Source organism: Ochotona princeps, chromosome 20 (assembly GCF_030435755.1).
Source record: "Ochotona princeps isolate mOchPri1 chromosome 20, mOchPri1.hap1, whole genome shotgun sequence".
Classification (NCBI taxonomy): domain Eukaryota; kingdom Metazoa; phylum Chordata; class Mammalia; order Lagomorpha; family Ochotonidae; genus Ochotona; species Ochotona princeps.
In genome coordinates, this window is record NC_080851.1 from 12632332 (window position 1) to 12655047 (window position 22716).

General features: G+C 44.9%; 1 protein-coding gene across 1 annotated transcript in view; it reads left to right on the top strand.

Moving 5' to 3' along the window:
• SDHAF3 (succinate dehydrogenase complex assembly factor 3) overlaps positions 1 to 22383 on the top strand; it is a 42433-nt gene extending 20050 nt beyond the window's left edge. The window contains exon 2 of the mRNA XM_004582331.4: positions 22000 to 22383. Coding sequence (XP_004582388.2) covers positions 22000 to 22203 — 204 coding nt within the window. The 3' untranslated portion in view covers positions 22204 to 22383. The remainder of the gene's footprint in view (positions 1 to 21999) is intronic.
• Positions 22384 to 22716: the final 333 nt, after the last annotated feature.

Sequence of the window (22716 nt, forward strand, 5' to 3'; positions counted from 1 at the left end):
AAAATACCATGCATGTCTTCCTTTAGATTCCAGTTCTGTATCATTTTGTTGATATCATTGATCAACATTTTTTTGGAAAAAGATTTATTTTTATTAGCAAGTCAGCTATACAGAGAGGAGGAAAGACAGAGAGGAAGATCTTCTGTCTGATGATTTACTCCCCAAAGTGGTTGCAATGGGTGGAGCTGAGCCAGTCCGAAGCCAGGAGCCTGGAGTCTCCCAGGGTCTCCCACATGGGTACAGGGTCCCAAGGCTTTTGGCCGTCTTCAACTGCTTTCCCAGGCCACAAGCAGGGAGCTGGATGGGAAGTGGAGCTGCTGGGATTAGAACCGGCGTCCATATGGGATGCTGGCGCGCGCAAGGTGAGGATTTTAGCTGTTAGGCTACCACTCCAGGCCCTGATACTAACTTTTATAAGAAATAATCTCAAAGTCTGTACCATTTATGTGATAAAAATGGATGCCTTCCTCTTGGAAGATGCGTTGTCAGCACTACTCCTGAGGCAACTCTGCAAGGAGTGCCCTGTAAGCAGTGACGGGAAGCCACATCCCTTGAACATCTTAGGTCCAGAGATTCCCAGGAAAAACTGGATGCTTTTCAAAGCATCTCATCTTCCAGTTCTTCTCCTAAGTGGTTTTGCTGCCCTGTGTGTCCCCAGTTGTCCCTGGCGTCGGTGGCTGTGCATTGGGCTTGCCTGTTTCTGATGGCTGTCCCCCCGGGTTGGCGTCTCTGGCTGCTGCTGGTAGGATTGTGAGACAGGTGTCACCTTTGAGCTGGTCCTCTGGGGAACTCCAAAGCCTTGTGAACAAGGTCTGTTGTGTTGCCTGTGGTGCCTGCTCCGTGGGTCAGGAATGTGGCTGAATGTGGCTGGGGACGTGGGCAGGGATCAGCGCGAGCTGAAAGGCCAGTTTCACTAGCTGGGGTACAAGTGTCCCTTAGAGCTGAAGGGGTCTGAGGACGCTGGCTTGGCCAGCTTGTTGCTTTGTGGAGGGACAGATTGCTTGAGTTTCCTATTGCCTCATCCTCAGTGACATTCAGTCGAACACATGCTAGCAAGCAAGTCTACCTGGCAGACCTTAGGTAAGGAACGATCGCGGCCAGGCTGTGTTGAGCAGTCTAATGGCAAAGGGTCCAAATGGAGGTACATTTTGGGCAGTTGTAAATATGGGACTGTAGTGAAAGGCAGGGGTGTCAGAGTTGAGATTAGGCCTTGGTTTTGGTCATTCTAATACTTTGTGTTGGAATTTGTAATTTGTGGAATAGACAGCCAAGGGTTACTGAGGCCTGAGAATTAATTGGAGAGCAGTTGGTTGATGCAGGTAGAGAGATCTATGAAGAGGGGGCCACAGGATTTTTCTTTAATTTCTTCTTGTTCCTATCTTTTGGTCATTGGTTTCAAACAATGTGCAGACATAGAGTACAATCTGTTGTTCTTTAAGAATGCTATTGTGTAATCTGCCTGTTTCTGATAGGTTAAGATTACAGGAAGGAGTTGTTGCTGATAAGTCAGTTCTTGTCAGTAATGCAAAATCAGAATAAGGAGAACCTGATTTGAAGGTAAAGTAGGAGAAAGTCTAGCTTAGTGTAGATGAGGACAGTTACAGACTTCTGCCTTACGCACTGCATTCTATTGACTGAAGATGCTTTGGGGTTCTTATGGAGGCCATAGAAAGGGGGAGTTGGGAATAAGGGAACCAGAGATGGGAACAGGTAGTGCCTGGTGGTCTTCAGGCAGGTGATGTCTGGTTTGAGTCACAGTGGTTGATCTGCTTCGGTGTTAAGCACCTGTCCCAGTTCCTGGGTGGCTAGCTATGCCATTCTCTTCAGGAATTTATCTGATGACAAGGTGGGCTTCAGGACTTTCGGCCCTGGACCAAGTCATCAGAGTGTTGTTTATTGGCGAAGCACCTGACCTCAGGAGTCCCATGGTGAGAACCTGGTGGGTCTGGCGGTACCACTCCCTCACTTCCAGCTGAGGTGGGGAGGGTATACTGCTGGGACTCGCTGGTATCTAGCACCTGCATCCCAGGCCCTGGCTGGGGCTTGGCTTCAGAATGGTTATGCTAGCATGGCACCACTACTTGCTTTTTCATTATTCATTGGTGCTTTAAGGAAAAAGACCCAAAGTCATTCTTGTTTTCTTGTCAGCTTTCAGGTTGCCAATTCCTATCCTAAACCCAGGCAGTTTACTTTGTCACAGTATTAGAGCTTTTCAATCTGTCCAATGAGCCTTTCTTATAGTTAGTTTATTTTGAAAAGATTTATTTGAAAGGCAGAGTAACAGAGAGGTGCAATGCACACACATTACACATGTACATGTGCAAACATAGGCGAGAACGAGAGTAGGTGAGTGAGAGAATGCAAGAGCGAGCGAGCGAGCTTTCATCTGCTGGTTCCCTATAAATGGCCACAACAGCTGGAGCTGGGCCAGACCAAAGCTAGGATCCTAGAACTCCAGCCTGGTCCCCATTGGGCGCAAGGCGCTGAAGCACTTGGGTTATCTTCCCCCGCTTTCTTAGGCTCATTCGTGGGGAGCAGGATTGGAAGCAGAGTGACCAAGATTCGAACCGGTCCTGCAATATGAAATATTGGCACCATGAGTGGTGGCTTAACGTGCTACAGTACCATGCTGGCTTTTGAACTTGACCAACCCATTTAATAAATACCAGCTTTCTGTTATGTAGTCTTTCAAGTTGTCAGGTCAAGGTTATCTTGGTCTCTGTTTCATCTAGTTCTTTATTTTTGTCTCTATTTCTGTTGTTTAACACTTTGTATGAAGACCTGTAGGCATTCTATGAGAAGGCAACACTATGATATCGACCAAAATCTGATATAACTTGCCCATTTCCTGAGTGGGATACTTGGGCTTTAATTATTTGGAAGTACTACAGATACCGTTGAGTTTCAAGTGTATTTCAAAAATATGATATAAACTATGTTATTACTTCTTGGGAACTTCAAAATAATTTCTCTCTAGTGACTTAATATGTTATTCTTCTTTGAAAAATCAATCTTTAATTAGGCTGCAAAAGGTAAGCTCTGCTCATGGAAGTTTTAATTGCTCCCTAAGTGTATTTTGCCACACTAATTGGAAAGGGAGGGCATTCTATCATAGGCTGTACTAAAGAAAGTAGAAACACCAAAAGCATTTCCCATAACAGATTGGTTTAGTTAATGTGAACAGTTTGTCTTTTAATGAAGTATATGCATTTTAAGGAAATTCTCAAGTTTAGGAGTTTGTATTTTTAAAATTACTTTTTCTTTTATTACTGTGAGAAATAATAGAAGAGCCTACACTGTCTTGTGTGTCCTGGAGATGACACACACCCCTTGGAAGGCAGGCCCTGCGTCAGTGAGCTGGGGAGACCTGCGGGGTGACAGGGCCTGGGCTGACGCCTCTGGGTTCTCCCGCTGCTGGAACATGCTCTGGCCAAACCAGGAGAGAGAGAGGGCAGGATCGAGATGGCCCGGGGTCTCCTGTCAGTGGACAGTACCGGAGACAGATCTAGTGTGTGCAGTCCCAGTGTTTATCTGCTTGGAAACTGGGTGCAGTGGCTCTAATCCCCACCTGTTTAACCTGTAGTTGGCCTGGGTCTTCCAGCCGTGCGTGCTCAGTGGGGGGATCAGAAGCTTTTCCTCTGAGGTCAGGAGACACCGAGGAGGATCACAAAACTGCTGTTTGTCATTGAAGGCCTCACGAGAGCGGTCAGGAAAGAAAAGATGTCTGTACAAGGCATCCACATCCGGAAGGAAGAAGTAAATTATTTCTGTGTGTAGATGGCATGCTATCATAATGTAGAAAACCCTTAAAGAACCTACCAAAAGACTTAACAAAGTTGGAGAATATAAAAATCACGTGTAGTTCTGTATACTAATAACAAGTTATCTGAAGAGCAAATTAAGAAAATAATTCTAGTTTTTAACAGCACAAAAGAATAAAATGCTTAGGAGTAAACTTAGTAAGAAGGAGAGGGACTTAAAAACAAACACTGTCAGAAGTAGTTGAACAAGATACACAGCGTGGAAAAAGAAGTGAACATTATTAAAATGTTAATTTTACCCCAAGTTAAGTATAGATCCATGTACTCCTTACCAAATGGCATTTTTTTTTTCCAGAGAAGTAAAAGGCCAAAATAATCTCAAGAAAGAACACAGATCGAAGTGTCACACCTCCGGTCCCCGGGGAACCGTGGCCTAAAGCTCAACAAGACATCCCACTTGTCACCCTGGCCAATAGGTCACAAATGCTGATGAGGGTGTGAAAAAGCCAGGACACTTGTGTGCTGCGGGTGGGTGTATAAACGGTGTGGCTGCGGGCCTGGCAGCGTGGCCTAGTGGCTAAAGTCCTCGCCTTGAACGCACCAGGATCCCATATGGGCGCCGGTTCTAATCCCGGCGGTTCCACTTCCCATCCAGCTCCCTGCCTGTGGCCTGGGAAAGCAGTGGAGGACGGCCCAAAGCCTTGGGACCCTGTACCCGCATAGGAGACCTGGGGGAGGTTCCTGGCTCCTGGCTTCGGATCAGTGCAGCACCAGCCGTTGCGGCTCACTTGGGGAGTGAATCATTGGATGGAAGATCTTCCTCTCTGTATATCTGACTTTCCAATAAAAAAAGAAATGGTGTGGCTGCTACTGAAAACACTGGGGAGCCATTCCCCTCCATATTCATTTCTGGGTATCCATCTGAAAAAAGAGAAATTGAAGTCAGGCTCTTGAAGAGGTAATTGCACTGGTCTGTGCTGATCACCACTGTGGCTCTCTCTGATAGCAGTGTCCACCAACTGTTGAGTGCATAAAACAGTGTGGTATAAGTAGACAGTTGATTATTTAGCCTGAGTAAAGAAGATTCCACAGGTCATTGTGCTTAGTGAACTAAGTCAATCGTAGAAAGCCAAGTTCCACATGCCTCTGTTTACATGCAGTATCTAAAGTAGTCACGCTCAGAGCAGCGCACAATAGAACATGGCAAGGGGGGTGGAGATGGGAAGTTGCTGGCCCAAAGGTATAACACTTCCATTACACAGGATGAACAAGTTCCGATTTGCCAAGTAACATTGTTGCCTGTGGTTAACTACACTGGACCCTACACTTAAACATTTGTGAGATAATAGATCTCGTGCGTAAGATTTAACTTTATGTAACGTGTGTCTTCATTGTCATAATTGTGGAAATTAATAGAGTCTACATTTTATTCAATGACTTTTACCGTTGAATTTTAAGAACCTTTTAAAGTTAGGTTCGTAATTCTTTTTGAAAAGTTAACTGAAAAGTTACATTAAGAAATACTGCATGTAAGAACAAACGAGATGGCAAATTTATTTTGTAAAGAATTTCTTTTCCGTAGGCTGATTACCTTTGAATGGTGTGTATACGAGGGGCAAATAATGTTGTATAGCATTTGTAAGAACTCAGAAGTTTTTTTTAACAGTCTTGAAACTTTTTGTCATGAATTTTCTTAAAAAAAAGATTGTTTTTTAATTTTAAAGTTAGATTTAGAGAAGAAAATGGGGAAGGAGAGAAAGAGCAAAATGGAGGGAGAGAGGAGGAAGGAGGGTGGAAAGAAAGAGAGCGAAAGCAAGCAAGCATGCAGTCTGTGGTTCACTCTGCAAATGGCCACAGCGTAGCCGGAGCTGAGCCCATCCAAAGCCAGGAGGCAGCAACTTCTTCCAGATCTCCCGCGTGCATGCAGGGGCCCAAGCATTTGGCCCACCCTCTGCTGCTTTTCCAGATCATGGGCAGGAAGCCGGACTGTTATGGAGCCTGTTGAGCCATGATACCAGCCCCACAGGTAGATGCATTTGAAGTGATCAGAAATTGTGTTTTTCTACTTTTCATTCTGAGTCATTTTACATGTTGACCATCATGAAAATCTGTCAGATTTTTCTCTACTTTGCTTAAAGTAAAAAATTTGTAACTATTTTGATGAAATCATTTACTATAACATAATGTATACCTATTTCTAGTAAGTCTAGTCTTAACAGATTGATAGACATGCATTTTTTTAATTAATAGACTTTTTATTATTATTATTATTTTTAATTCAGTAATTACATTGTATTATGTAACACAGTTTCATAGGTACTTGGATTCTCCCCACCCCTCCCCAAACCCTCCCACCATGGTGGATTCCTCCACCTTGTTGCATAACCACAGTTCAAGTTCAGTTGAGATTCCCCCATTGCAAGCATATACCAAACATAGAGTCCAGCATCTTATTGTCCAGTCAAGTTCAACGGCTTCTTAGGTATAGCCTCTCTGGTCTGAAGACAGAGCCAGCAGAGTATCATCCTGATCAATTAAAAACTCCAACATACCTTCAGCACAAATTTACATCATTATGGAATTAATTGACATAGTAATGAGTAACCAATATGGTAAAAGTAAATGCGAGTTCTTATCCACCTTCTGTGACCATCTCATTGACATTTCAATTTTAGTTTATACACAACATATAACATACCTAACATAACATGTTATACATAGCATCATATCATCTTAAATTAAGGCAAACACGTGGTATTTAATCTTTTGGGATTGGCTCATTTCCCTTAGCATTATGGTTTCCAGTTTGGCCCATTTGGCCACAAAGAACTGCATTTTGTTTTTTTTAATAGCTGAGTAGTATTCCATGGAGTAGATGAACCATAGCTTTCTTATCCAATCATCTGCTGATGGTCATTTTGGCTGCTTCCATGTTTTTGCAATTACTGATTGTGCTGCTATGAACATAGGAGTGCATGTTGGTTTCTCATAAAACAAGTGTTCTGGATATATTCCTAGGAGTGCTATTGCCGGATCATACGGTATGTTGAATTTGAGTTGTTTGAATATTCTCCATACTGATTTCCATAGAGGCTGTTACAGCCTGCAGCCCCACCAGCAGTGGAGTAGGGTTCCCTTTTCCCCACAACCTCGCCAACAAGTGTTGTTGGTGCTTTTATTCATGTGGGCCAATCTTACTGGCGTTAGGTGGTACCTCATTGATGTTTTAATTTGGATTTCCCTTATTGCCAGGGAGCTTGAGCATTTTTTCATATGTTTATTTGCCATTTGGGTTTGTTCTTTTGTGAAGTGTTTGCCCATTTCCCGTGCCCATTTCTTGAGTGGCTTGTTTGTTTTGACATTTTGGTTGTTTTGTAGCTCTTTGTATATTCTGGAGATTAGCCCTCTGTCACCTATGTCGTGTGCGAAAATCTTCTCCCATTCTGTGGGTTGCCTTTTTACTTTGTTGATTGTTTCTCTAGCTGTACAGAAGCTTCTTAGTTTGATGAGGTCCCAATTGTTTATTTTAGTCTCGATTTCTACTGCTTTCGGAGTCTTTTTTAGGAAGTGAGGGCCTACCCCTAAGTGTTGCAGTGTGTTTCCAACATTTTCTTCCAAAAGTTTGAAGGTTTCTGGATGTAGGTTTAGATCTGTTATGATAGACATGCATTTTAAAGAAACTTTAAATACTACTTCATATTACAGAACATTCTTGTGAAGTTGATAATAAATTGTAGTTCTGTTGTTTTTATTCTGGGATTATACTGAATGCATTGAATTTCCATTTTAATATAATGAATATTTTATAGCCTAAGTAGAGGAAAATTTCAGAAAATTTTGCTAGGTAAAACTGATCTTTGAAGTTATTTCAGTTTTAAGCTGATAATTTTTTAGAAACGAAAACTCCCTACAAATTGTGATTATTGCTGTTGAAATTTACTCTGGGATTAAGCCAAGTTCCATTAAACTATATTACTGTCTTCTCCAATCCACATTCACTTGATTGTCAGTAATGTTCCAGGGCCCGTGTTAAGCTTTTTATCTTTAAAGTAGAAATTGATTTTTCCAAATATTTACTGAAGTGAAATATGTAAGACACAGTATGATGTGACATTTACGAATGCTGGGATTTTGATTTGAATCCTTTATTAAATCTTAAACTGTCTCCTTGGGCTATATGAGAAAGTTGTCTAAAATTTGACTTGAAATTAATTCTTAGAAATTTTATTTTGGCTTATCGGCATCTGCGGACATTTGCCGTAGTGTACCTTCCATTGCTTTGTTAGTAAGGCTTCAGAGAGCCTGCGTCAGAGTGAGCCAGAGCACCTGCAGCGTCAGAAGCAAATGTTAGTGTTCCAGCAGTTGTGTCACACAACTTGGCCCCTTTGCACAAGCTGCTTATGACATTTATGTTAAATAGAACTTCTTTTCTGCATAGGTTATACACTTACATGTAATCTGCCTTTCATATCCATGGGTTCTGCATTCCTGGTCAACAAACCCCACATAGAAAACACTCAGAAAGTTGAATTTGTACTGAATATGAACAGACTTTTTCTTGTCATCGTTCTTAAGCAATGTAGTATCATTTAAGTAAATTAGAGGCGATTTAAAGTGCACAGGAGGACATGCAGAGACCCCATGCTGTTTTACGTAGGACCGTGGACACTTGGGCTTTGAGGATCTGCAGGGCGAGGGAGTTCCTGGAGCCGGTCGCACAGAGACACTGAGGGGCAACTTGATGACTGTCAGTATTCTGGCAGGTGCAGCCTTCCCAGCAGGGGAAGAGGAAAATGGTTCTAGTGCCCTCCCCTCTCCTTGCCACAGGGCTGTGTCCACCCGCCGGGGCGCCTCACTCCTAGGGCAGTGCCGAATCCAGTCCTGTATTATACTTGCTGTCAGTTGGAATGAAGCTTCTATTAATGTCATCCTCCCATAGATTGAATGCTTTTTCCATCTTAATTAAGCACATAGCATGTTTACGTTAAAATCCACACAGCAAAACTAACATTTTCTTACAATTTTACAAAAGATTCATTTTTTTAAAAAAGCTGTGTTTATTTGAAAGAGGGAGAGAGAGAGGGAACAGAGTACCTTCTGTCTGCTGGCTCCAATGGCCTGGATGACTTTGACCCAAACCGGGAGCTGCTTCCAGGTTTCCCATGGGGGTGCAGGGGCCCAAGCATTTGGGGTATCTTGTACAGCTTTTCTAGCCATATTAGCTGCCAGAGCTTGAACCGGTGCCCATTTGGGATGCTGGTGTCACAGGTGACAACTTGACCCACTATGCAACACCAGCTCCAGAATTTTTTTTTTTTTTTTTTTACTGTAGGTTTCAGCAACTTATTTCTCAGCTTCCCCTGGCATATCTGAGTTGGTATCCTCACTAAACTTGCCCTTTGGGGTTGTTATTAGGCAAGACACAGGTTACATGGTGTTCTGCGGTGCCAGAACTGATCTAATATCTGAGACGGCTACTAAGGGACAAATGGGCAGGCCGCATATACTCTGTGGGCCATGTGTGTGTCCCAGCAGGGATGGGATGGATTGGTGGGAGGTCTCATCATGCTAACTCAGAAAGGTATGCAACTCAAAATGTAGGCATCGGTTATTCCCTGAGCCTGCCCTTATTGTATTCAGACTGTCGCTGACCTGAGGTACCTGAAGCCTTGGGAAGTGAGAGCAGGTGCAGGGAGCCTCGCACGCAGCAGTGCCTCTCCAGGCTGAGTCCAGCAGGGTGCTCTGCAGGGCCTCTTCTGGCAGGGGACTGGCCCTGTGCAGTTTCTGGTGGATCGGGGCTGGAGGACAGGAGGATGCATTGCTAACCAGTTCTCAGAGATCGGAGCTGCTGCTGCTCCCTGCTCTTTGCTGACTTATAGCCTAGATAAGGGCTAGCCAAGACCACCACACCAAAGGCTTCAGGATGTGGGCGTGGGCTGGGGATGCAAGAAGCCATTAGGAAGCAGGGCAATAGGAAAGTTAGGTGTAGTGTGTGGGCTTCTAAAAAAATGCTTATGATTCATCTTTTAATTTTTTTCCAAGATTTTTATTTCCACAGTTTTGAAAGTCAAGTGCTAATAAAGCATTTATATTTTAAAAATCACTATTGCATCCCTGCTCTCCTGTGTAATTGTTTCCCAGAGGCAGTTCGTTTTGTTATAAGTCAAGTCACATGGTTGGGCACGCCTTTCTTCAGTGTATCTGTGTTCCCTAAAACAAGACAAAATAGATTTACAAGCATCTGATCGAAGTACAGAAAAGAGCAATAGATTTTTTTAGTATACACATCATTAGAAGTGAGTACATTGTTATGATCTAATATACATAAAATAATTTTATTGTTAAATTGATGTTGGCTTTTTTTCTCAAACAGTGCATTTCAAAATATAAGGCCTTTTATCACTTCAATTTTTACCTTGGTTTTCTGATTTCTGTTTCATGTAAATGATTGGTAAGAAGCAGGAGGGCATTTCAGGTGGAGAGAGCAGCTAAGTATTAGTTACATCGGAAAGACAACCAGAAGCCCTGAGAGGTCCGCAGAAACAGAAGAACAATAAACGTCCTTCGGGACCAGGGAGGAGAGCTTTCTCTGGTCCGAGCCTGGCTCCACCTCTGGACCCCCACCCTCCCTTGCAATGACCATCAGGATCGCTTCGAAAACCCCTCATAGCAAACAAACAATCATACAAACTAAAAAAACCTAAAATAAATAGACAAACAACAGAAAGTAGAGCTTGGAATCTGACAGGAAAGAGCTGGCATGGATTTGCTCATGCCTCGCTGGGTGGGACACAAAGATTAGTCACTCTTCACCGTGGTGTTGGGGACTTTCCTGCACACCCCCCCCAAAAAAAAATGTTCTGTACCTTAATTGTTGAAAAATGTCTTGTTAGAGTTACAAGCCAGTCTAGATTATCCTAAAATCTGCCAAGATCAGTAAAATTATACTTCAACACAACAAATGGCTAAATACTAAAATGAAATAGACACGAGACAGCTGAATGGTACCTTATAGCCATTTTAAGGTATATAGCAGCCGGTCCTGTATACAAACTAAAATTGAAATGTCAATGAGCAAATCATAGGTTGTGGTTAGGACTTGTTTTTTTTTTTTTTTTTTTTTTTTAACATACTGGTTACGCAAAACCATGTCAATTCCATAATGTTACAAATTGCTGTTAATGTTATATTGGGACTCTTAATTGACTGGGATGATATTCTACCAGCTCTAACTTTGGACCAGAAATGGTCTCCCCAAGAAACTGTTCAACCCATCTGGACAATAAGTAGCTGGACTCTATGTTTGGTATATGTTTGCAAGGAAAGAATCTTGATTGAATTTGAACTGTAATACTGCACCAAGGTGGAGGAATCCACCAGGGGGGAGGGGCGTGGGGAGGGGTGGGGGGATTCCCAGAGCCTATGAAACTGTCACATAATGCATAATAATTAATAAAAAAAAGTAAAAAAAAAACAGCATAAAGAGCTGCAGAAATTGATCTACTGAGAGGTCAGTTTCTTTAAGGTAACCTGGCTTATCCAGAATTCAGGCAAGTCTCCTGTGGAACCTGTCATGATTCTAGCACTTTCTGCATGCCTAAACAGAAAGGAGGCACTGTTTTATGAGAGAGAAAGGGCAGCTGTTTTATGAGGACGGGGGAGAGAAATGGTGGGTGGTTGGTGATCTTGAGAAAGCCATCTGCCCTAGTGTGTCCTCTACTTTTGGGGAGAATCCTTCTTGGTAAGCTGTGCTTTGAGGCCCCCAGTGGTGCCTGGTCCCTAGAGGCTGAAGTGGAGGGATGTAGGCTCCAGACCCCATGACCCCAAATTATGGTGCGGCTTGGGTGGGGAGTGGAACTGATATGGTCCCTCCTGCTGGGGGGTTAAGGGCAGTCTGGTGACCTGATCGCTGGGTGCTGGATGGGCAACGGCCAGGTGGTTACCACCTGGTAGGTCATGGGAGGATTCTTTTTCCTGGTGAACATGTTCTTTGTCACAGTGTGTTAAAGTTTTGCCGTACTGTGTCACATCTGAGTTTGTAAGGGCTATAGGTCCTGTAGGGGCAGAGCTCTCTTGGTAACTGTTTCCCAAGGAGTTCATGTCTGTTTCCCAGTAGGGATAGATCTGAGTGTCATAGGACCAGTGGTAATATCCTTGGGCAAGCAAGTAATCTAGTCAATTTTTTTTTTTAAAGATTTTATTGTCATTGGAAAGCCAGATATACAGAGAGGAGGAGAGACAGAGAGGAAGATCTTCCCTCCAATGTTTCACTCCCCAAGTGAGCTGCAACGGGCCAGTGCGTGCCGATCCGATGCTGGGAACCAGGAACCTCTTCCGGGTCTCCCACGCGGGTGCAGGGTCCCAAAGCTTTGGGCCATCCTTGACTGCTCTCCCAGGCCACAAGCAGGGAGCTGGATGGGAAGTGGAGCTGCCGGGATTAGAACCGGCGCCCATATGGGACCCTGGCGCGTTCAAGGCAAGGACTTTAGCCGCTAGGCCACGCCGCCGGGCCCAATCTAGTCAATTTACTTTGACAATTTCTTTCTTTAATATTTTATTTTTTATTGAAAAGTCAGATTCACAGAGAGGAGGAGGGACAGAGAAAAAAATCTTCCATCCATTGGTTCGCTCCCCAAGTGGCCACAACAGCCAGAGCTGAACTAGGAGCCAGGAGCCACGAGCCAGGAATTTCTTCCAGGTCTCCCATGTGGGTACAGGGTCCCAAGGTCTTAGAGCATCCTCTGCTGCCCTCCCAGGCCACAAGCAGGGTGCTGGATGGGAAGAGAAGCAGTTGGGACACAAACTGGCACCCATATGGGATCCTGGTGCATGCAAGGCGGGGACCTCAGCCACTAGGCTACCATGCCTGGCCCAATTTGACAATTTCAGTTTTAAAAACAGAAATACTGCCACTTGAGGCTTTAATTTTCAAACAAATATATGGGCCTGACAAACCAAGCACTGGTTTTCACATAGATAAAATATGTGCCTTTTATCCTTTCAGTAGAAGTCAAGGCTAGAGTAGACAGGCATGTCATACTACAGAGAATATTAATTTCAGTGACAGATTTTTGATGTTACAAGAGAAGGAATGAGGAAGGGCATACTCAGAACTCCTTTCAAGTTAAACACGTAAAAGGCTAGATTATGCTTGTTTTCTTCTGGCAAGATAACATTTCTTGATTTCATATTAGGATGCCTGAAATATATTTCCTGTGTAAGCTCATCCGTTCCAATGGTCAAGTGAGTTTTTGAGAAATTGAGGAGGGTAAGGTGCAGATTGCAATGCGAAGTTGGCAGTGTCACTTTTCACAGAACTTGTCAGGTGAAACAACATTGAGTCGTGTTGGTCAGCTCATTTTATGTCCCTCTGCCTCCCTGCTTCTCTTCAGTAAGTGCATGTTAACACCAGGTGCTCCTGGCTGCTAAAGGCACGTGCGTTTCCAGGTATGAACTTGGCCTTCATGACTTTGCCTTTGAGTGTTCATAACATGAACTGGGCATGGAAGCACTTGTGTAGAGAGTGCAAGGAGGTTATGGGGGCAGTCCCAGGCCGGGGAGTAGTAAGGATGTTGCTGAAGATGGAGTATGCCTCGGATGCGGGGAAGAACATGGAATATTTGGAAACTATAGGTATGGCATGTAATGAGGCTGGTGAGATAAACAGCCAGACAATTTGAAGAATCAGGTACATGTCTAGAAGTTATTTGATAAGCGTAGTGAGAGTGATGTGTAAGGGACTTTGTGACCTAATTGTTAGTGTCCCACTTTTCTCCACTATAGTGGCTTGCTTGGCAGATCGACATGGATTTGGCAGATCTGGGTGCTTGGTCACTTAAATGCTTGCCAGCGTTTTACTACACTTGGTGTCATGCCACAGCAGTTAGTGGGTGTGTTCAGGACGGCCTGGCACTGCTCTCTTGCCTTTTGTGACTATCCGATTGTCGTGAGATTGAATTTTTGTAGCTTCTTTGAATGGGATTACTTTTTAAATGTCTTTCTTAGCAACTTTGTTATTGTGCAAAAAAGGGTACTTTTTTGTTGGTTTGGTATCTAATGACATTACTGAATTTATTATTACTAAGTTTTTTGGTGGCATCTTTAAATGTTCTGATTATGAAATGCTGTCTGTAATTAGAGATTATTAGACTTCTCCCGTACCTGCTTAGATGTCCTTGTTTCCTCCTCTTGTCCCGTTGCCTTTTCTCAGACCTCCGGGTCCTCCTGGAGAAAGAGTGAACAACATTGTCTCAAGCCTGACTCGGAGGAAATGGTTTTGACTTTCCTCACTTGGGTATGATTTTGTCTGGGGCCTTAGAATTGATCTTTATTGTGTATACCTACTTTGTTGAGGGTCATGATGTTGGATTTTATTTGTGCACCTACAGAAATAAAATGGGGTTTTTGTCCTTGATTGCATGGACATAACACATTAATTTGGTTTATGCATGTTGAACCCCCTTTATACCCATGGAATAAATCCACTTCATCATGTCTTTTTTGATGTGTTGTTTTGATCTGCTAGTGTTTTGTCAAGATGTCTGCCTTCTGTGTTCATGAGGGATGTTGGTCTTTGGTTGTCAGTTGTGTTACTGTCTGGTTTTGCTGGGATAATTCCAATTCACAGAATGAGGTCGAAGAGGACTCCCTCTCATCTAGTACTCTGAAAATGTTTCAAGAAAATTGGCATTCCTCCTCTGGTGAGATCCCACTTGGCTCAGGGGTGATCTGGAATATGAGCCGTGGGGACTGTGTGCTGATCAGCCCGTTGGTAGTGACAGGCCACAGTGTCGCTGCTGCCTGCCAGGGCTGTCTTAAATGCTGCCATGATACAGCTGTTGCTTTCTCCTTATTTGATCTTTTGTTGCAGCCGAGGAAACAAGATACTTCTAGTCAAAAATCTTACTGTTTCCAAGAAAAGGTAACTTTAGTATAGCATTAGGTTTTTTTTTTTTTTTTTTTTTTTTTAAGATTTTATTATTATTGGAAAGCCGGATATACAGAGAGGAGAGACAGAGAGGAAGATCTTCCATCCGATGTTTCACTCCCCAAGTGAGCCGCAACGGGCCGCTACGCGCCAATCCGATGCTGGGACCAGGAACCTCTTCCGGGTCTCCCACGCGGGTGCAGGGTCCCAAGGCTTTGGGCTGTCCTCTCCTGCTTTCCCAGGCCACAAGCAGGGAGCTGGATGGGAAGTGGAGCTGCCGGGATTAGAACCGGCGCCCATATGGGATCCCGGGGCTTTCAAGGCGAGGACTTTAGCCGCTAGGCCACGCCGCCGGGCCCAGCATTAGGTTTATAAGTGTTTTTAGATGAAGAAGTCATTAAGTAAGTATGTACTTGGGCTCCTGCTGCCCACCTGTGAGACCGGGATGGAATTCCCAGCTCAACCTGTTGTCGGCATTTGGGGAGTGACTAGCAAGTGGAAGATGTGTTTCTTCCGTTGTCACTTTTTTAAAAAAATATTTTATTTTGATAATCTTTACATAGTTGATTAGGGCACAGAGGGTCAAGGGCTACAGGAAGTGGGCAAGACCATTGTTTCCACATGCTCTCTCCTTTTTTCTCCTTCTTTCTGGGGGAAGAGGGGAAATAAAGGGAGCCCCACTCTGCCTCCCACCCATCCCAGGTCCCCGACATGGGGCACGCTCCAGGGGCACCACTCAGGTGGTTTTGATAGTTCAGCAGTTCTGTTTTTTTTTTGTTTTGTTTTGTTTTTTTAATTATTTATTATTTAACTTCAGTAATTACATTGTATTATGTGACACAGTTACATAGATACTTGGGTTCTCCCCACCCCTCCCCAAACCCTCCCACCATGGTGGATTCCTCCACCTTGTTGCATAACCACAGCTCAAGTTCAGTTGAGATTTCCCCATTGCAAGCGTATACCAAACATAGAGTCCAGCATCTTATTGTCCCGTCAAGTTCAACGGCTTCTTAGGTATACCCTCTCTGGTCTGATGACAGAGCCAGCAGAGTATCATCCCAGTCAAGTTCTGAATTGCTGCCAATCCTGCCATTTCAAGCATGATGAAATCTCTCCAGAATCCACTGGCTGACACAGTCCACCTTAGAGTCTCTGTTTGCCCAGGTATTCACTGCCAACACATGGCTGGGGTAGTTGATCGGTTTGTTCTGTCCTCTGTCCTCTGTTGTGGTACCAGGTGTCCTGCGGGTTCCAATGGACTGTCCTATCCTCCACGTGCACCTGGATATGCTGTGCACTGTTCTGTCTTAGCCTCTAAGAAGGCTCAGCTTTGTCACTCTGCTTCTAAAGCATCAAGCATATCTTTCAAAAAAAAAAATAGTTCTAAATTACACTGCTCCCAGCTTTATTTGTATTGTGAGCTTGGGGTCAGAAGTCTATGAGATGCAGCAGTAAAAATATTGAAGTACTGTTTTGTAGGAATTTAAGTGCAGTGCAGTTGCTAAGCTTCTAGGAACTTTTGGATGAATTTCACAGATATACGTACAGCTCCCACGTGTGACGTTGTTGCGGGTGTGTGTATGACTCACACAAGGCCGCACAGAATTCACTCTGGACAGCGCCAAGGGTGTTTGCAAGCCAGATCTACATTTGCTCACCACCTTTGTTCTAGCTCCCTGTGTTCCCCCTGGAATTACTGATGAGTCCCGAGTCAGTTCTGCTCCCCTGAGTACACACTCCTGTGTGACATGAATGTTACACTCTTGTTAACTACTTATGTCCTATGAATCAATGCCGTGGAAATGCCTGGGGGGCTGAGAAACTGCGGGTGATCACCCAGCAGGGACGTGGGTATTGCAAAGCCTGTCAAACGCGATTGATTCTCCTTACCAACAGACTCCTTTTTCCTATAGTATGTTTGTATTGGCACTTGGGCAGGCGGGCCGCAGGTTTCCAAGGTATCTTTGGCCTGGTTCTTGTGATTTGGGCCACTTTCAGGTTTCTCATGGTTTTGCTTTTCAAGCAGGCATGGCAGTTTTAATTGGTTTTCTGTGGAAGTAGTCATGAAATATTGAAGTGCAAAGTTGCTGGGTCGAATCTTATGGTAAGTGATTGATGTTGGGAAGAAAGATTTGTTTTAATTTTATTGCAAAGTCAGATATAAACAGAGAGGAGGAGAGAGAAGGGAAGATATTCCGTCTAATGAATCACTCCCCAAATGACTGAAATGGCCTGTACTGTGCTGATCCAAAGCCAGGTCCTTCAGGTCTCCTATGTGGGTGCAGGGTCCCAAGGCTTTGGGCCATCCTCGACCTGCTTTCCTAGGCCTCAAGCAGGGAGCTGAATGGGAAGTGGGGCTGCCAGGATTAGAACCGGCACCCTTATGGGATCCCGGCATGTTCAAGGCGAGGACTTTTGCCACTAGGCCATGGCACCGGACCCTTCCCTAAAGTCAGATATACATAGAGGAGGAGAGACAGAGAGGAAGATCTTCCGTCCGATGGTTCACTCCCTAAGTGAGCGCAACGGCCGGTGCTGCGCCTATCCGAAGTCGGGAACCAGAAACCTCTTCCGGGTCTCCCACACCGGTACAGGGTCCCAATGCATTGGGCTGTCCTCAACTGCTTTCCCAGGCCACAAGCAGGGAGCTGGATGGGAAGTGGAGCTGCTGGGATTAGAACCGGCGCCCGGGGCTTTCAAGGCTAGCGGCTACGCCGCCGGGCCCTCCCTTAGAGATTTAAAGGTGCCCTTCTTAGTTCACAGGAATAGCTACACAATTTATACCTGGCCGGTAAGACCATATATAATGATTTATGTAGTTAAAAAGGACGGACTATTCATGTTCTGATTTTGTGGAAGAGAATGTAGCATTTTCGTGATTTAATGTCAACTCTTCATGCTATTAAGAAAAATGTTAAAATATTGGAAATGGTGGGTTTTATGTATAGAATCAATGTTACTTATTGTCTTGAATTATACTCTGGTTTAAAACATCTTAGACACATAGCAGTTTTAAGGCATTAACAATACAGAGATTTTGCTAAATCAATGTTTTTCTACATATGAATATCGTTTTGAAAACTTAGTATAGTTATAGAATTTGACAGTTTGGATTTTTTTTCATATCATTACTTTGGGGTTATGTATTTGCAATTTTAAAGAACAAGAAAGGACACATACTGGACGCTTGATAAAGTGTTTTCTTCTGTCGGTGCTGATGGTCATCTCATTACTGTCACACTCAGGAACAATACAGTGTCTGATTAGGACCAAGCCTAAAGTCGGAGCTGTAACTTCCCATTCCAGCATTTCTCAGAGCTTCATTCCTGTTTTCTTTCTCTACCATTTAGTTATATAAAAACTTACTGTCAAAGACAGCACAGAGATCAGATGTTCGGAACAAAAATTTCATCTTGTTTATTTTTGTTTATTTTTTTTAAAGATTTATTCATTTTATTACAGCCAGATATACACAGAGGAGGAGAGACAGAGAGGAAGATCTTCCGTCCGATGATTCACTCCCCAAGTGAGCCGCAATGGGCCGATGCGTGCCTATCCGAAGCCAGGAACCTGGAACCTCTTCCAGGTCTCCCACGCGGGTGCAGGGTCCGAAAGCTTTGGGCAGTCCTCCACTGCTTTCCCAGGCCACAAGCAGGGAGCTGGATGGGAAGTGGAGCTGCCGGGATTAGAACCGGCGCCCATATGGGATCCCGGGGCTTTCATGGTGAGGACTTTAGCCGCTAGGCCACGCCGCCGGGCCCCATATCCTGTTTATTTTTAAGTATTGTATTCTTATGGTTTAAAAGCTTATTTGCATATGTCACTATATAATGCAATTTCTTACTTAGGGAGCTTTTGCTGTCACTGTATAGGTATGCTCCAGTTAGGCTTACCCATTTGTATACGTGTAGTTTTTCCCTCACCACCCGCATGTGAATGGGTCCTGGGCTTTTCTGGACTGGTATTCTTGTTACTCATACTTAGTCTCTCAACTGTGAAGTCCATTTTAATGGTTTCTGTGACTTTGCTGTGTTCTGATCTTTTCCTTACTTAAACCATGGTGGCCAAGATGTGTTCATGAAAACCTACCACTCCATTTTAAATTATGGTATTTTTATAGGATCTTTTATTTGAAAGGCAGAGTGAGACATCTTCCATTTGTACCTCTCTGCCCGGATCCCTTTAACAGTCAGGGATGACCAGGCTGGCTTCCTGTACAGTGATGCGACACTAGTAGTTGAGGCATGCTCTGCTGTCGTCCACAGTGCACATGAGCAGTAAGCTGGGGAAGTGGGGGTGGAGGGGGAGAGACAAACCCTACAGGTCTAGGTACACTCAGGGTCAGAGAGGAGGGAAAGATAGTTCCACAGTCACCTTTAGGTGCTGTCTCAATAAAGTCACGCCAGGGTCAGGGAGGAGGAGGAGAGGTAGCGTGGAGAGAGAAGAGTGAGGGTGACCCTGTTCAGCCTCATTCAGACCCCTTCTCCAGACTCGGGCACACCAGGGCTTAGGGAAGAAGAGGCAGACGGGGTGGTGTGCGTGGGGAAGAGAGGGCTAGAGGACCGTGGTCATCTCCACACAGTCAGCTCAGGGACCAGAGGAGAGCTAACGGAGGACAGACGGGGATTAAAAGGAGAAATCGTGTGGGAGAGGGGGCTGGAGTTCCTTGGTCATCCCGCTCAGGCCCCCTCTGCAGACTGCCACGTCACAGGTTAGCAAAGGACAGAGACAGGAGACAGAGTGACACGTGCTATGGGTCCAGACCCGCTCAGAACGTCTTAGGGCTTTGGTCATGTCCAAGCACAGACCCACCAGGGGTTAGGGAAGAGATGGACTGTGACAGAGGGAGAGGAACAGAGTAGCTCATCAGGCTCTGCCTTCGAGCAGTGAGCCAGGGATTAGAGAGGAGTGAAAGGAAGAGTACCTCATTCATCCTTGTGCAGGCCGTCTCTAAGCACGGTGAAACCAGAAAGGGGTGAGGGAAGGAGAGAGAGAGACGAGGTATAGAGTACCTTGGTCATCTCTGTGCAGGCCCAAACCAGGGGTGAGAGGAGGGATGGGGCAGGGAGAGGAAGTGTACGGAGGATGTAGACAAGCACAGGGGAGGCGTACCTTGGTCATCTCCGTTCAGGTCCCATCTCCATACTCACACCGCACGTTAGGGAAGAAGAGAGTGGAGGGGAGGGGTAGAGGGAGGAAATAAGCCAGGGAGAGAGAGAAGGGAAGCAAACAGGAACGCTAGACTGATGGCTGGGGCCTCCCCGCGTGCTTCAGTCGGGGCCAGGCACTCCCTGAGGCTCTCCCGTGGGGGTGGTAGCACCATCTCCTCTGCCTCCCAAGTTCACGAGGGGGTCTCTGGAGAAGAGGCACAGACGAGGTGAGACTTCAGACAGGCAGGCCCTGGGGCGCACCCTGCGATGCCAGAAGTTTTCTGGCGATTCCATTGGGGCGATGCATTACTGGGGGGAGACAGAGTGACAGAGCTTTCTGAGAGTGTAAGTTCAGGGGCTGCCTGCTGGCTTTATGATTTAAAGCTGGTGCCGCCTACCTGATGGCTTAGTTCCAGGTTTCTTCTCTGTAAAGCTGCCGTGTTTCCATCACTGCTTCGGAGACTGTGCAGTTCTTGTTTGGATTTTGCTGGTGATGACTTAAACCAAAAACAAACAAACAAAAAGCACTTTGTTTCAATTGAAAGGCAGATTTGACAGAGAAGGAGACAAGTATCTCTCACCTGCTAGTCCACTCACCAAATGATTACAGTAGCCGGAACTGATCCGAAGCCAGTAGCTGCTTCCAGGTGCAGGGTCCCAAGGCTTTGGGCCGTCCTCCACTGCTTTCCCAGGCCACAAGCAGGGAGCTGGATGGGAAGTGGAGCATCAGGGACACAAAGGGGTGCCCGTGTGGAATGCTGGCCACCACGCTGACCCCTCTGGTGGCAGCTTTTCCTGATGGTGACACTTTTTTTGCCTCCCCCGTTTCCTGCAAATTCACAGAGGCCTGTTTGGTGGTGGTTTGTTTTGATACAGGCCCTACTGCGTGCTTCTACGTTAGAGACCCGTAGTATCTGCTTCTTCATCACAAAATCTAGTCAAGCAAATATGCCATTTTTATTCTGAAGGCAGTTGTGTCCAGGGTGAGGCATGTGAGGTGCTGCTGGGCTGCCTGCCCCCTGTAATAGAGAGCTGGGCTCAGGCCAGCGCGGTCCCCAGCTCCAGCCTCCTGCTCGTGTGTGCCTGGGAGGCAGTAAGTGAGGCCCTGGGAACTGGAGTTCCTGCAGGCTCCTGGAGACACCTGGGGAGCGCATCAGCCACTAGAACATCTCCCTTAGCCTTGCTAAGATTGGTGTGACCGAAATAAGTGAAATTGTTCATGAAAAACATTCCAACATATCCTCACCACTTTGTTGCTGGTAATTGAGTGGTACCAGTTGAATTCAGACCGATAGCCAGGTTAATAAGCAGCAGGAGTCCCGTGGAGGCAGAGCCTGACTTAAAACACCTCCAAATGTCATATTGAATCAGTATAGTATATGTCCTCTTTCACAAGCTTGTCAGAAACAGAAGTAGCAAGTTATACCCAATTTCTTTTTCAGTGGGCAAGTTAAGGTGCCATTTCGATCCCAAGTTAGCCCAGCAGGGAGGAGTATTTCCAGCTGTTAGCAGTGTTGGTTGCTCCCTAGTCCTGGTGGGTACTGTTCCCTGCAGGAGGCTGGGTCTGGGAAAGCCCGTTTCACCTCCAGCGGAGCCTTACCCCGAGAGCGCAGGTCACCTATGACCTCAGGACGTGAAATGTGTTAGAGTGTGTTCCATAAAGCAGTGTTGTGCCAACATTGACAGTTACACTGAAAAAGAGCAAAAGTTCCTGAAAAAGTAGTGTTTTTTCCTAACAGAACTATTGCTGAAGGCCTAAAGATTTAAAAGCATATCAGAGAAGCATTTTAATTAAAAGTTGATTCAAAGCAGAGGAGTGAACTTAATTTTGCAACTTACCTTACAGTGCAGAAGGACTCCTTTGCTGTCCCGGGCAGTGTGCATGTCCAGTTTGCAAATGGTGTTGGGGGCGTGTACGTGCCCTGGGAGCCAGCTGAGGGTTCTCCCCGGCACTGATTCACTGTTGTGAACCTCCTGGAGTCCTGAAAATGAGGCATTTCAGATTACTGCTGGATAGCGAAGACACTATACTGTTTGTGTTCTGTTCTAGGCCACTTGGATTAAGAATTCTTCCCACTTCCGGGATTAGACAGGAGAGCGTGTGCCTGATGTGAGCTCTGTTGATCTACAGCCTTCCTTTTCCTCCTCCTCTTACCAGGCATATGCAGCAGTGTTATGGCAACAAGCCAGTAACAACAGACAAAATCCAACCGAGAAGGCATGTTTTGGCACCTTTCTCCCAGAAGAAAAGCTGAACGACTTCCGTGATGAACAAATCGGACAGTTGCAAGAGCTGATGCGAGAAGCCACGAAACCTAACAGGCAGTTCAGCATTACTGACTCTGCAGACCCCAAATTATAGTCTACATGGTAAAGCATCTGGAAAATTCTGTTTTCTTTTTGCACCTTTCATAGAAATAAAGCTAAACATTTTAAACCTTATTTCAGCTTTGAGAATGCTCGGCACTTAAGCCATTTTTTGATGATATGAATATAGTATTTATATGAGCATCCCTAATGAACAACTGTAAAGCCTTTTTTTTCCCTTATCAGTGTGTATATCAGAAGTGCTGTTCTGGCATCAGCCCCATTGCTTGTTCTGTCATTGCCACGAAGCACGTATCAGATGATGCCGGAAGTATTGCAAGAGTATTGCTGTAATGTGTGGTCATTCTGGAAGTGTCACTATTTCTAATAACCATGTACATGCGGTGACTATTCCATTGTCCAACGCATTGTTCATAATGAAAGGTAAAAGAGAAGCATCATGCTTTATTGTTACACTCGTTTGTGTCAGACTATGTAAAATATAATACTATCAAAATGTATTATAATAATCATTTAAATTATAGCTACCTTGAGGATCTCACTTATT